This window comes from Ochotona princeps, chromosome 1, assembly GCF_030435755.1.
Source record: "Ochotona princeps isolate mOchPri1 chromosome 1, mOchPri1.hap1, whole genome shotgun sequence".
NCBI classification, from domain to species: domain Eukaryota; kingdom Metazoa; phylum Chordata; class Mammalia; order Lagomorpha; family Ochotonidae; genus Ochotona; species Ochotona princeps.
The window spans coordinates 18,408,149-18,422,245 of record NC_080832.1 but is presented as its reverse complement, the minus strand read 5'-3'; the positions used below and the strand labels follow the sequence as shown (position 1 = coordinate 18,422,245).

The following is a 14,097-nucleotide window of genomic DNA, read 5'->3' as shown; positions in this document are numbered from 1 at the left end:
GTGATCAAAGTTTAATTCCATAGAAGTTAAATCTCATGACTTCTTTCAGTAGCTACAATAAAATCCATGACCTGTCATATGTCCCTCCTTCACTTTTTGGGGCCAGTGGGAGGAAAAAAGATCTGGGTGGATCCACTAAGCTCATCTGAGCTCCTGCTATGATGAATCCAATAGACAAAAGTCTGGAATCCAGCAGCAACTTCAGGAAGAAAGGGACAACTGGAGATACAAAAAAAAAAATTAAGCAACAATGACAGAGGCTGAGATCCTAATTGCAACAGTAGCTAGACTTTTCTAAGAGCTAGTAGCCAAGGTCTGTGGTGTGGTGCTATGAAGTACATACAAGTACATATAAGCTAGATGTACTAAAACAATAATCCAAAGATTGGTAGGGGAGACAGAAGAATAGTCTTATTACACATGGATTATTTGTCTAGTATGTGAACATATACTAGTTAATTATGTACATTTTGAGCCTTAGAGAAACCACTAGAACATTAAAGTAAAGAATTTTAGCTAGTGAGCCCATTACTGGGAATAAAATGGATGCTAAAAAGAAAGCAGAGAATCAGGGAATATGAAAACACACATACACGGAAAACAGAAAAAAGTAGAGATGATTTATATTCAAACATTGTGATTATTATAATCATTGTAAATACACTAAGAAATATTGCTAGGCTGGAGATAAAAGCAATACTAGATTAGGCACTGTCTGTAAGAAATTTTTACTATCAAATAGACTAACAATAGGGAAAAATTTGTACTTCTCAGATAACAAGAACCTCATCAGAGATCTAGACAAGGAAAATTTCTTCAAACAACAAATAATGTGATTGTCTGAATTCAACAGAGCCAGTGAGACAGAACCAACACAGTGTTTTGCATTCTCAGTCTTCATTCAGCTTTATGAATTTGTAACTGCTTTTGGGTGAATTTCTTATAATTAAATCTTTCATAACTATACTAAATATTTTATAATTACTTGATTTGTATGTAAGTTTCCTTAATGTATAATGTCTGTACTTAAGTATAACTTGCTTGTTTTCAGGCAATAAAATGTGTAATTTTACATTTTTGAGAGGAATTAAGAAATAGTCATGTAAATAACAATAAAATTAATGTAGTAAAATCAGTATATGAAAGAAATTATTACTGAAAAAAATCTATGTTCACCATGTAATAAATTGGCACTTACATCTCTATTCAGATTTACTTTCTCATGGTTCTTCATTATACGAATCCTTTTTCAAAATCCATTCTAAAAAAATCATAGTATGAAAAAAAGTAGTATGTAAATAAGTTCTCAGGAACAGATGACTGTGAGAAAACTGTCTTTCAAGTGTATGAAATCTCACTTTGCTACAGGTCATACGGAAAGGAGAAGTGAGCTGCTGCTGGATTTGCACAGCCTGCAAGGAGAATGAATTTGTACAAGATGAATTCACCTGCAAAGCTTGTGACTTGGGGTGGTGGCCCAATGCAGATCTAACAGGTGAGAAACGCTTCACACGGAAACCTTGCCCCTCCCTATTGGCTCAGTTTTCAGATTAGCTCATGCCAGTGTCACTTGATGTCAGTATCAAGTTAAAGTGAATACTTTAGAATTCATGTCAATGAGTATGCACAAATTTGTCATAATTTTTCCTTAGCTTTATTGAAAAGAAATTTTATTTATATCCAAATTAATCTGTTATAGATTTGCTTTTGCTTGCTCATTTAAAAAAATGTTACTTGCATTATTTCTATACATCTGGTTGTATATCTATAATCATTTCTGGAATATATGTGCTGGTTATTATTGTGTATCTCCAAGGTACAAAAATAATTGAAACATTGAGCCAGGTTTAATTATGCTTAAAATTGATCAGGGTGGAGGCTTAGGAAAATATATAATAATTAATATGGTTATTACAATAGTGATAGTATTCATAAAGTGCTATAAAGTTTATCAGGCATATTAAAAAAACAAACAGAATTCCAGACAGCAAGTAGAACACAAAAAATTTGCAAGTTTCTACCTTTAGGGAAAACCATGGAACAAGTATATTCAAAACAACTCCTGAAAGTAGGCGCCATTGAATTGTGGTTTTCCTGTGCTTAAAGCCAGAAGCCAAACTCATAGGAGGAAGTTGTTACCATTGCCCCAGATCACTTATTCCATTTCATTTCTCAGACTTGGGTCTGTCTAATTGTTAATAGTATGATAATAGTATGCTGGAATAATTTGGTCCCTCTTATTAGAAAAAGCAGAGGGCTACCCATATGAAGCTCTATATCTGAGATCAAGCAAGTTGTTAATTGTTAGATCTGGATTTCGGTAGTTACCCAAGTATGGATCATAGTTTCTTTTGGATGCTCCTTACAAGCACAGAGAAGAGTGGTACATTGACAATGTTTAATTTTTCATTTGATTCAAAGTAAGAGTATGAAACTAAATGATTAGTTTTATTCAAAGGATATCGAAAAATGGCTAGCTAAGTAGAACCATATTGAACCATATAGTTAAAATTATACTTTACTAAGAGGTAATACCTTATGGAATACTACTAAAGAAACAAAAATGCTTATCAAGCGACGGTGTTAACTGAAGCACCATAGACACCATTGTTTGTGATGCCGGTGTTCTGTATCCAAGTGATTGGCATCAATGCCATCAAGTATTTTTTTAAATATATATATATAGTTTTATTTCAATTGAAAGAGTGAAATGTGCTATTTTAAAATTGTGGAATGACCAATGTAAAGTAATCAACACCATCTGTCACCTCAAGTATTTATTACTTCTTTGTGATAAACATTTAAAAACTTATTTGTGTACATGCATATTGTCAGGATATATTTAACTGGAAGAATGGTAGACTTGTGACTGCTGTTGAGGAAGTAAACTGTTGCTACAAATTAGGGGAAAACAGTGGGGTTGTAGTGGGTGGGGAAGGGTGGAAGGGGAAATCCCTGAGCCTAAGGAATTCTAACATGAAAAATAAAGAAAAGAAAATCCAGGGAAAAAAATCTCTTATTTTAGCCATTTTAAGTATGTAATTACAGTATTAGGTGTCTTACTATAGAACCCCTTCTACTAAACTATCAACATTGTTCCCCATCTTCACCCCTTCCCACCTCTGGAAATCACCATCCTATTTATACTTCCCTGAGTTTAACGTTCCTAGATGCCACAGAAGTGACATCAGTTAGGAATTCTCTATTCCTTACTATTTCTACTTAGCATAATGTCCCTAGGTTTAATCATTGTTGTTGCAAATGACACAGCTTCCTGTTTTCCTTCTTTAAAATTAAGGGTAAATACTATTCCAACCTGTGTCTATCCATTTATCTATACATTCATGTATTCATTCATCCACTGAAGGACAGTAAGCTCCTTCCAACTCCTGGTTAATATGAATCATGCTGCCAGGAACATAGGGATGCATGCATCAGATATGCATATTGATTTCAATTCTTTTGTGTACATACCAAGAATGGGGATGGAATGCTAGATTATATACACCTATCTTAACTTTTTGAGGAAATCCCATAGGCTCCCAAAATATTTGTACGGATTTTCACTCCTGCCTATAATCCACAAGGGCTCATTTTCTGCACATTCTCACTAATGTTTGTCTTCATGATCTGGCAAAAAATGTTAGAACTTCTAAAATTCACAGTTAAGTCACAGGATACAATATCAGTAGCTTTTGCTATTACTTAGCAGCATTTCTATGTGGCGTCTTATAAAACAACGAACAACCTACAAAATAAGTTAATAAAATGATTTCACTTGTAATGACATTAGAGATAAAGTAATACTTAGAGCAAATTTAAGCAAAAAAAAAGTGAAAGATCTACAGACTAAAAGCTATAAAACATTGTTGAACTTAAATTGAAGATGACACAAACAAATGGAAAGATAGCTTGTTTGTAGATTTCATCAAAATTTTCAATCTACATATTCAACACAATCTCCATCAAAATCTCAATCTCATTCTTCAAAAATATAAAAATAATCTTAAAATTTGTATAAGACCATAAAATACTCCAAATAGCCAAAATGCTATCTTTTTCAACAAAAAGAGATTGTATCATATCCTGGATCTAAAAATATACTATGAAGGTATAGTAACCAGGAAAGAATTTTACTAGATTAAAAACGGATACAGTGATCAATAGGATAGCCTGCCACATAGCTATGCTTGATTGATTTTGGCATAGATATCAATGGGAAAACATAATCCTTTCAATAAAAGGACTTGGGAAAAGTGGAATTCACACATGGAGAACAGAAATGGACTTTCATTATATCTCAAGTAGGCATGGAGTAATGTCTAAATGGATAATTTACCCAACACATATGGGGTGAAATAGATGTTGTTTTTTTCTGTTTCTTCGTTCTTGTTAAATTTGACTTCACCTATTGTAGATAAATCTGGTGTTAAATTTTAGCCTCTTCAAATACATTTGGATCTTATAGGCACCCAGAATATTTGTTTCAAAAAGTAGTATTAGCTGTTAATCCTCAAATCAAAATCATCGACTGTACCAAGTTTTCCTTAGTATTTTATACTATACCTGAGCAAATCTGAGCTAGCTGATGGTCCTATTTCTCCAGGACAACTCTAACCATATGTCCTCAAGTCCTTAAATTTTAAGGGGTTCAGATATAGTATGTTCCATTCTCATAAAGTTTCCTTTATAGCATCAGTGGTCAGGTAGACCCAGGACTGTACTCACAACTAGTTGAAGGTCACTTCCACACCTTCTAGTCTTTTGAATTGGTCAGCTCCTTTCTTTAAACCTCAACACCAGACCCAAAGTCACCATATAACATACAGTGAGAATATAGGTATAATAGAGAATATAGACATTAGAGCTAATCTCAAAATAACAAATTTCATGCCACTCAAATTTAGGATTTCAAAAAAATTAAGACATGAAATGAAGAAGAAAAAGATTTCTAAAAAGCTTAATCAAATTGTAAATTGTCGATCGTGTTATCCAATATTATTCTATTATTCTTTTCCAGTGCTACTGGATCAACATTGAAGAACCCAGTTTCCATATAGGAAAGAGAATCTAGGAACTTTCCTAGAGATAAAGCAATCATAACAGAGATACAGGGTGTTCTTGTGACAAACTGATACTTTTTCCAAACAAGAATTATTATATCCCCTTTTAGCATAAGCATATTTTCCTCCATTTGTGTGGAGAGCACTGTGTAGGACAGCTATTTTACAGTTAGGCTTTGGGCCACCCGGTGATTATCTATGCATTAGTATGTGTCTCTTAATTTTGGCAGCGTGACAGGGACTCAAATTTATTATATGTAACTTAAAATTTGAAAATTGTTGGTGACAACCAAATCCAGTTTTCTTACTGGTGAATTTTGCTTGGCATATCCTAGTTGACAGCCTGACTTGGCAATACGCTCTGAGGGTGATAGAGGCAATGCTAAGAGTTTCCGCCTCGAGTTGTCTCAAAGCCAATAATAATTATCCAGGTCTTAGTAGTTTATTCTGCACTTGAAATATATGTCTGTATGAATAAACACCCTATAGAGCCTGCACCTAGTTAATGACCCTCTTGGTGATGACATTCCATATCTTTCACTATATCATGCATTTGCTTTTAAGTGCAAACATTTCATAAATATATTCTGTAAGCCTTCATGATCTTTTCATGTTTATGGTCTTAAGAAATCTTGCCGGATGGGCTGCTGCTGTGGAGTATTAGGCTAATTCTCCACATGTGGTGCTGGCATCCCATATGAACATCGGTTCTAGTCCCGGCTGTTCTACATCTGCTCCAACTCCATCCATGTGCCCTAGGAAAGTAGCAGGGGATGGCATAAGTGCTTGAGTCACTGCATCCACATGGAAGATCAAGAAGAAGCTCCTGGCTCCTGATTTCAAATCAGCTCAGGCCATTGCAGCCGTTTGAGGAGTGAACCAACAGAAGGAAGATCCATCAGCAGTCTCTCTCTCTGTCTTTCTCTCTCTCTCTCCTCTCTCTTCCTTCCTCCCTCTTTCTTTGATTCTGTCTGTGCTTTTTTTTACATTTATTTTATTTTTTATTGAAAAGTCAGATATACAGACAGGAGGAGAGACAATGAAGGAGATCTTCCTTCCAATGATTCACTCCCCAAGTAGCCGCAACGGCAGTACTGAGCCGATCCAAAACCAAGAGCCCAAAGCCTCTTCCACGCCTCCCACAAGGGAACAGGGTCCCAAGGCTTTGGGCTGTCCTTGATTGCTTTCCCACGCCACAAGTGGGAAAGTGGGGCTGCTGGGATTAGAACTGGTCCCCATATGGGATCCCAGTATGTGCAAAGTGAGGACTTAGCTGCTAGGCTATCACACTGGGCCCTGTCTGTACTTTTAATTAAAAATATTTTTAGAGAAATCCTGTCATAACTAAAGTATATTGTAACAGCAAGCATTTTGATATTACTCCTCACATTATCTGTACCAATGGGAGTTTAACATAACTAAATCATTGAATTAAAATGATATCTGTCTCCAGTATAATCTAGGCATAAACAAATCACTGTTGCCAAAACCAGTCAAGATGAACTCATATTTGTGAAATTTTATTAATTTTATTTTTACTGAAATTAAATATATAGTTAAATAATCAATCTTATTTGAGAGGCATGAAGATGGAAACATGAGAACAAAGCTGTCATCTTTTTTATTTTCTTTCTGGCTTCTCAATTGCTCCCAACACCCAGGGCTTGGCTGGTCTAATCTGGGAGCCAGAAATGCAATCTGGACTCCCATGTAGAGGGCAGTAATACAACTGCATGAGCTGGCCTCTCTAGTGTGCACAGGACAAGAAGGGAAGGCTGACTCTTCAGGCGCAGCCAGGACTCAAATGTGGGTACCCTGAGAGGGGCTGTCTACCATCCAACTAACAACCCAACACCAGCCACGGCTTTATATACATAATTTTAAACCAGTAAGGAAAAAGGTCATTAATAACCTGGAAACGAATGTATCCTTTATATAAAAATTTTCTTATGACAAACTTATGCAGAAGATCTTTATGTGGTCATCAGCTTGTTGTGAAGTCCTTGACTTAGCTGTCAATTTATATAGACTTTCTCTTTCTGGAGCTTTCAGGAGAATCCCTATTTAAAATAACAAATCTTCAGGAATGTTAAGATTCTCTCATTTTTCCAGAGGATTGAGTATGACAAAGACAGCTTTTCAAAGCTTAAGTTCAGCCAATAAGTCCACATGTCTCTGGATTCATAAATTAGAATGTTCTCCAACTAGGTAAAAAATTAATTGTATTGTAGCTGGTGTGACTTTTCAACAGAGAGGTGTTTCAAGCCATTCAAGGGTTAGATGTGATGTTTGGTGCAGGATTTATACTGCCTTATGGGACACTTGTCCCCTTGTAAGAATTTCTGAATTCAACACCCAGACCCTCTTTTCCTTCAAATTTCCTGGGAAGCACCAGATGAGGGATCAAGTAACAGAGTATCTGCTGTACTTTGGGAAATCTAAATTGGGCCCCAGGTCCTAGCCTCAGCCTATCCAAATATGCTCATTTGGGAGAGTGAGCTAGCTCATGTGAGAATTCTCTTGTCTTTCTATATATCTGTGTGTATCTTTTTGCATTTCAAATAAACAATAATCAAAACAGAAGTTTAGAAATAAAATAAGCATAAATTTGTATTACTGTATGTTTGTAAATCATAGGGTGATAACTAGATTTGCAGATATCAAAGGGTTCCTGCACAATTTTGACAGTAGCCAAGTTCACAATTTTTCTAGATCAATTTCATTTTAACAAGGCATGAAGTAACTTTATCTTTACTATTTGGCTACAGTATTAGTTTTGTAGCTAAATTATACTTTTAGGTTGAGTGATTTAATTTCTTCTTAGTGGATTTTGCTAACGGTATTTTGGGCATTTTAGCCAATATGATTAAATATTTATTCTTTGTAGTACAGATATTAAGTATCTACTTAAAATGCAGAACTGTAACAAACATTACATCCCCGAACTTCAAGTTGGCTCTTACTTTTCACTATAAATTAGAACTTCAATTTTGCTTTTATAGATGCAATTTATGTTTTATGAATTTCAAAATATGACATTAGTTATTAGTCAAAACTAGTGGTATCATAGCTTGTACAAAGGTAATATAATACAAACTTATGCAGGAAATGACTGTGATAAGCATAGCATGAATAGGGTTAGAGAGAAAGATGATATGTAATTGAGAAAATAAGAAATGAGACAGACACCAGATAAAAACTACAAAAGCATGGTAGCCAGATGAATGTGTTCTTCTCTAAAGAAAATGTTAGCCCAGAAAGTTTACTGCCTCAATCTTGTATTGAATTCTTTGGGCAATCAAATTACAGGAACTGATGTGGCACAAACCTCGATAATGTCACATGTTGGTGTTAACACTCCAATGCTTGATGGTCAGGAAGCAAAATTGTGTCCCAAGTAGAAAATTCAGTCGTAACTGTCTCAGGGATGCCTTTAAGCACACAGTTCTGTGGCGTTGGACAATTGCTCAACTGTGGACTCTCACCCTCAGGCCTTGGTCTCGGACTTTTGCCCACTCTGGGATCATTGCAAACAGATGTTTTTCTGGGTCTCTGGCACCAGCAGCAGTCTTGGAGTTCAAGATTCCAGACGCAGTGTGTCCTGCTGTTCCCTATCGAGTCACACAGTTAGTGTTTTAAAAATTGCCTGTGTTGGAAATGAAAGGTTATAGAGTAATTGATTAAACTGCATTTGAGTTGGAAATGGCTTATTCCAATCTCAACATCCAACTAAAAACATTGACTACCAACTATGTTGTACTTTATCACATAATAGATCAAGAACTGCACTTAAATATTACATTGATTTTGTAATATCAAAAGTCTCCATTTGGATTGTTCTCTTAAATTAGTCAATCTATCTTCTATACATCAGAGCTACATTTACCTGTCTAAATATTTATCAATGACCATCAGGAAAAATCAATATTAAAGAGTGACTTTACCTAAGAAGCAAAAATTCTTCTAGAAAAAAGTTAAGACTTAAATATAGATTCTGAAACACAAGAAAGAGAGCACTAAGGTCTGTCCAAAAATGTGTATTTATGCATGGTGTCTCACAATCCTAAAAGAGAGTATAGAAAGAAACAAAATGACGGTACAAAAAATTGCCAACACAGGACAACCAAGAGAGACGTGAGAGTGAATGTTCAATTGCTTTTTATAAATTGGTCATGAGTTTAATGAGTAAACTATTTTCATCTTGGATTGTATCATAACTTCCACCTAATATCTGTAAGCCATTTCCCTTAAGGTTAACTATATCTTGAAAATACATCTTGAAAATATGATATAAGATTTTCTGCCATTGCTTATACCAAAAATGTCATGATACACTTAAATAGCATGATGTTGGACTTGTGACTGTTGCTGCAAAGATTATACTATTGTAATAATGAGTAATATGGGGAAATATTATTGGTAGAAACAGAATGGGTGGGAGGAAGGGAAGGTAGAGGGTGGATTTCTATAGTTACAAAACTGTATCAAGAAAAATAACTAAAAATGAAAAAACTCAAAAGAAAATTCAAAACAAGATACGGAAAATACATGAAATAATACTTAAACAATAACCAAAACAAAGGAAGCAACAAGGGAACTTCCAAATGTGCAAAAACATTTATAAAATTGTGTATATCTGAATCAAAATCTTCACTGACATCTCATTCCTATACATTTTTGGGGGGTATTCTATATTAACACGCTGCGTAGGAATTTGGCTTTTTAGGACTCAGTCCTTCTTTTATGCTCTTTTGGAACTGTGTTATTTTTTTAAGATTTATTTATTTTTATTACAAAGTCAGATAAACAGAGAAGAGGACAGACAGAGAGGAATATCTTTCATCCACTGATTCACTCCCCAAGTGACTGCAATGGCTGGCGCTGCATCAATCTGAAGCCAGGAGCCAGGAACTTCATCTAGGTTTCCCATGTGTGTGCAGGGTCCCAAGGCATTGGGCCATACTCAACTGCTTTCCCAGGCCACAAGCAGGAAGCTGGATGGGAAGGGGAGCTGCCAGGATTAGAACCAGTGCCCACATGAGATCCTGGAGCGTTCAAGGCGAGGACTTTTTGCTGCTAGGCCATTGCGCCAGGCCTGGAACTGTGTTGTTTCTAGTTTTATCTGTTGAGTATTATCAATAGTGATGCATTAAGTCTGTGACTATAGGGTAGATTAAAATTATATTTTTGCAACAAACTTGCAGGAAAAACAAAGTTAGGAATCTCATGGGATTGAGTGAGAGAAAGAGCAATGGAGGTGATTATCACTCTCTTAGAATCGGGTCTATGAAATACATGAAATATGTGCTCTTTACATTAGTAAAAATTGAAAAAATGTCCAGGTATTTTTTAGAAATAGTACATCTGATTACTTAATGGAGCACCTCAAAACGAAAAGATGAATTTAGTTACAGATAGAGATATAAGTATTTCATATGCAGGCTCCAGTTTAATTCCATCATACAAAGACCTGTATGACCACCAATACTAAAATAATACTAAATCCTAAAATAAATACTAAAAATAGAACTAAATAGAATACTAAAATAACTAAATACATTTATAAACAATAGTATTAAGCAGTTATCCATAGCTAGAACATTGTCAAGCTTATCTCATGTGTACTAAATGGTAAGGGAAGACTTGGGATATAAGAGCATAGTGAGTTAACCTGTTGACTGGAACATCTCCTGGAACATTACAAACTAAGATGTTTAAATGACTTTGGCAAAATCTTTGGAAATATGAAAAGCAGATAGAATAAACACAATCATTTCCATGCATCCACTGCTTCTGTGCCTCTAGATTCAACCATCCTTTTTATTAAGGATAAAATGATTATATTTGTATTAAACAATTAAACATGTACTGAGTATTATTTTGGCATTATTCTCTAAGAAATGCAGAATATAAGTAGATATCATATCACATATACAGTCTACTATTAAATGTCATTAAGTAATGATTCAAAGTAAATATGATTTGCATGGTTCATTGGCAAATACTATTCACATTGTTATGAGAAACTCCAAGCGTTGCCAGATTTGGATATCCATGCTGGTCTGGGACCAATATTCTGTGGAAACCAAAGGATAATTGTACACAAATAGAAAAGAAACCCAAACAGCTGCATTTATTGCTTAACATAGTAAAAAGTGGGTATGAAAGTCAGATCACTTTTCCCAGAACAAAGGAGCTGTTCATGCTATAGGAGGTTTTTAAATGCGTGGAGTTCATGGATATATAAATTTTCAGAGCATGAGCTTGTTGGTACCATGGGTAAGTTTGTAGTCACTTGGGGCTGGTATTGTGGTATAGCAAGTTGAACCACTGCCAGTGATGCCAGCATACCCTATAGGCACAAGGTCAGTTCCTGGCTATTTCAGTTCTATGAACCAGCTCCCTGCTAATGTGCCTGGAAAAGCACTGGAAGATAGGCCAAGTATCTCGACTCTCATTCCCCATAGTTGATACCCTAATGAAGATCCTGACTCCTGGCTTTGCCTGGCGCATCACAAGACGTTACATTCATTTGAGAGTAGACTACTAGATGGAAGATGTCTTCCTCTTTGTCTCTGTTGTTCACCCTATCTCTTTCTCCATAAGTTGCATTTCAAATAAATGAATCTTTTAAACAGATAATCCATGTAAAATTGTTGTTGATTTGTTGGCACTGATGTAGTAAGGCGAGCCTGTGGCAGCCTGGCTGGTTATCAGCAGACTGAATTGGTTGTCATGCAAATATGTTCACTGTGGTAGGTTGGTGCTGATTGCACAGGATCAAAACAGGTTCTGGTGCTTCCTTGCTGCCATGACTACAGAACAATGCCTCTTTTCCTAAATTTACAACAATGATTTTGCTTTCACAATTTAGGAAATGCTTGCCCATACCAAACACAAAACCTGATTAAGAGCTTGTCTCAGAGACTTACAAGTCCTTTTGGTGTTACTTTGAATTTCATAATAGATTTTATTCTCTATCTAGAGGGAAGAGATGGACATTCAGAAACACATATTGGCCTCTCCTTTCAAGAGATCCATGAGGGGAGATGCTATTCTTTGTGTGTTTGTTTGAAGTTCTCAGATGGCAGGTACACATATCCTACAACTAACGAGATTTTTAAAGTGATTAATGTAGAATCATGTGGTGAAAAAAGCAAATGTAGATTCTACTAAATAATTAAAATTAAATTTATCTTTCAGACCCTTGGCTGGCCAACAATAGCCAAAATTACATGCTTTTATAACCTGAAGTTGCCCATGAATGATGACTGCATAAAGCAGAAAAATTTTCTTAGCTCATTTCCTGTTAGTTCTACCATCATATCACCACTTAACCTTTATCAGAAAATTGGTTTGTTTTTCAAAATTTTTTGAAAATTTAAAACTGAGCTCCACAGAACAGTGCCTATGTTGATGTCTAAAGAAAAGTTAATTTTCATAGATTCATATAGGCTTACACTGAGACCGATTTGGGGGACATGATTGTACAGAGTAGATTGTTATGTATAATATTTTAATATGTATAATAATGAGGTATCATAAAAATGCCCAAACTAGCATAAATCATGAAGAATGTGCAATCATGTCTGTGGAAACTATTAAGCACTGTATTTTTTCAAGACATTATTTATTTATCGATAATACAGAGTTACCTAGATAGAGAAGAGAGAGTGATCTTCTACCTACTGGTTTACTCCTCAATGACTGTAACAGCCAGGGCTAGCTTAGTCATGACGAAACCAGGAGCCAGAAATTCCATCTGGGTCTCCCATGGAAGTGAAAGGACTCCCAGTATTTGGGCCATCTTCCAACACATTCCCAGGTACATTAGTAGGGAGCTCGATCCAGAAGTGTATCAGCCAGGGGTTAAACCAGTACTCAAACAGGACACCTGCATTGCAGGCTGCAGCTTAACTCCCTGCACCACAATACCAGGCCCAGACTTGGCATTATCATTCAGCAAAAATCTTGGATTCATGTTCCAATGACTTTCTTTCTTATCGCAGGCTGTGAGCCCATTCCTGTTCGCTATCTTGAATGGAGCAACATAGAATCAATCATAGCCATCGCCTTTTCTTGCCTGGGCATCTTGGTTACCTTGTTTGTCACCCTCATCTTTGTGCTGTACCGGGACACTCCTGTGGTCAAATCCTCCAGTCGGGAGCTCTGCTATATCATCTTGGCTGGCATCTTCCTAGGCTATGTGTGCCCATTCACTCTCATTGCCAAGCCTACTACCACATCCTGCTACCTCCAACGCCTCCTGGTTGGCCTCTCCTCTGCCATGTGCTACTCTGCCTTGGTAACCAAAACCAATCGTATCGCACGCATCCTGGCTGGCAGCAAGAAGAAGATCTGTACCCGGAAGCCCAGGTTCATGAGTGCCTGGGCCCAGGTGATCATTGCCTCAATTTTGATTAGTGTACAGCTAACACTGGTGGTAACACTGATTATCATGGAACCCCCCATGCCCATTCTGTCCTATCCAAGCATCAAGGAAGTCTACCTTATCTGCAATACCAGCAACCTGGGTGTGGTCGCTCCTTTGGGCTATAACGGACTCCTCATCATGAGCTGTACCTACTATGCCTTCAAGACTCGCAACGTACCCGCCAACTTCAACGAGGCCAAATATATCGCCTTCACTATGTACACTACCTGCATCATCTGGCTTGCTTTTGTACCCATTTACTTTGGGAGCAACTACAAGATCATCACCACCTGCTTTGCAGTGAGCCTCAGTGTAACAGTGGCACTGGGGTGCATGTTCACTCCAAAGATGTACATCATTATTGCTAAGCCTGAGAGGAATGTCCGCAGTGCCTTCACCACCTCGGATGTCGTCCGCATGCATGTTGGCGATGGCAAGCTGCCCTGCCGCTCCAACACTTTCCTCAATATTTTCCGAAGAAAGAAGCCAGGGGCAGGGAATGCCAAGTGAGTTATCTGAGCTGGGTTTGTCTCTGTCTCTCTTCCCTTCTTCCTTTTCCCCTTTCCCTGCCTTATCTCACTGTCTCCTTCATTCTCTTCC

The 14,097-nt window shown here is 36.7% G+C and overlaps 1 protein-coding gene across 1 annotated transcript in view; it reads left to right on the top strand.

Annotated features, from left to right (window-relative positions):
* The window catches only part of GRM1 (glutamate metabotropic receptor 1), a 99,585-nt gene that overhangs the window by 55,236 nt on the left and 30,252 nt on the right, over nt 1-14,097 (top strand). Inside the window, exons 6-7 of the mRNA XM_058668956.1 lie at nt 1,369-1,495; nt 13,073-14,003. Of these exons, the coding sequence (XP_058524939.1) occupies nt 1,369-1,495; nt 13,073-14,003 (1,058 nt within the window). The remainder of the gene's footprint in view (nt 1-1,368; nt 1,496-13,072; nt 14,004-14,097) is intronic.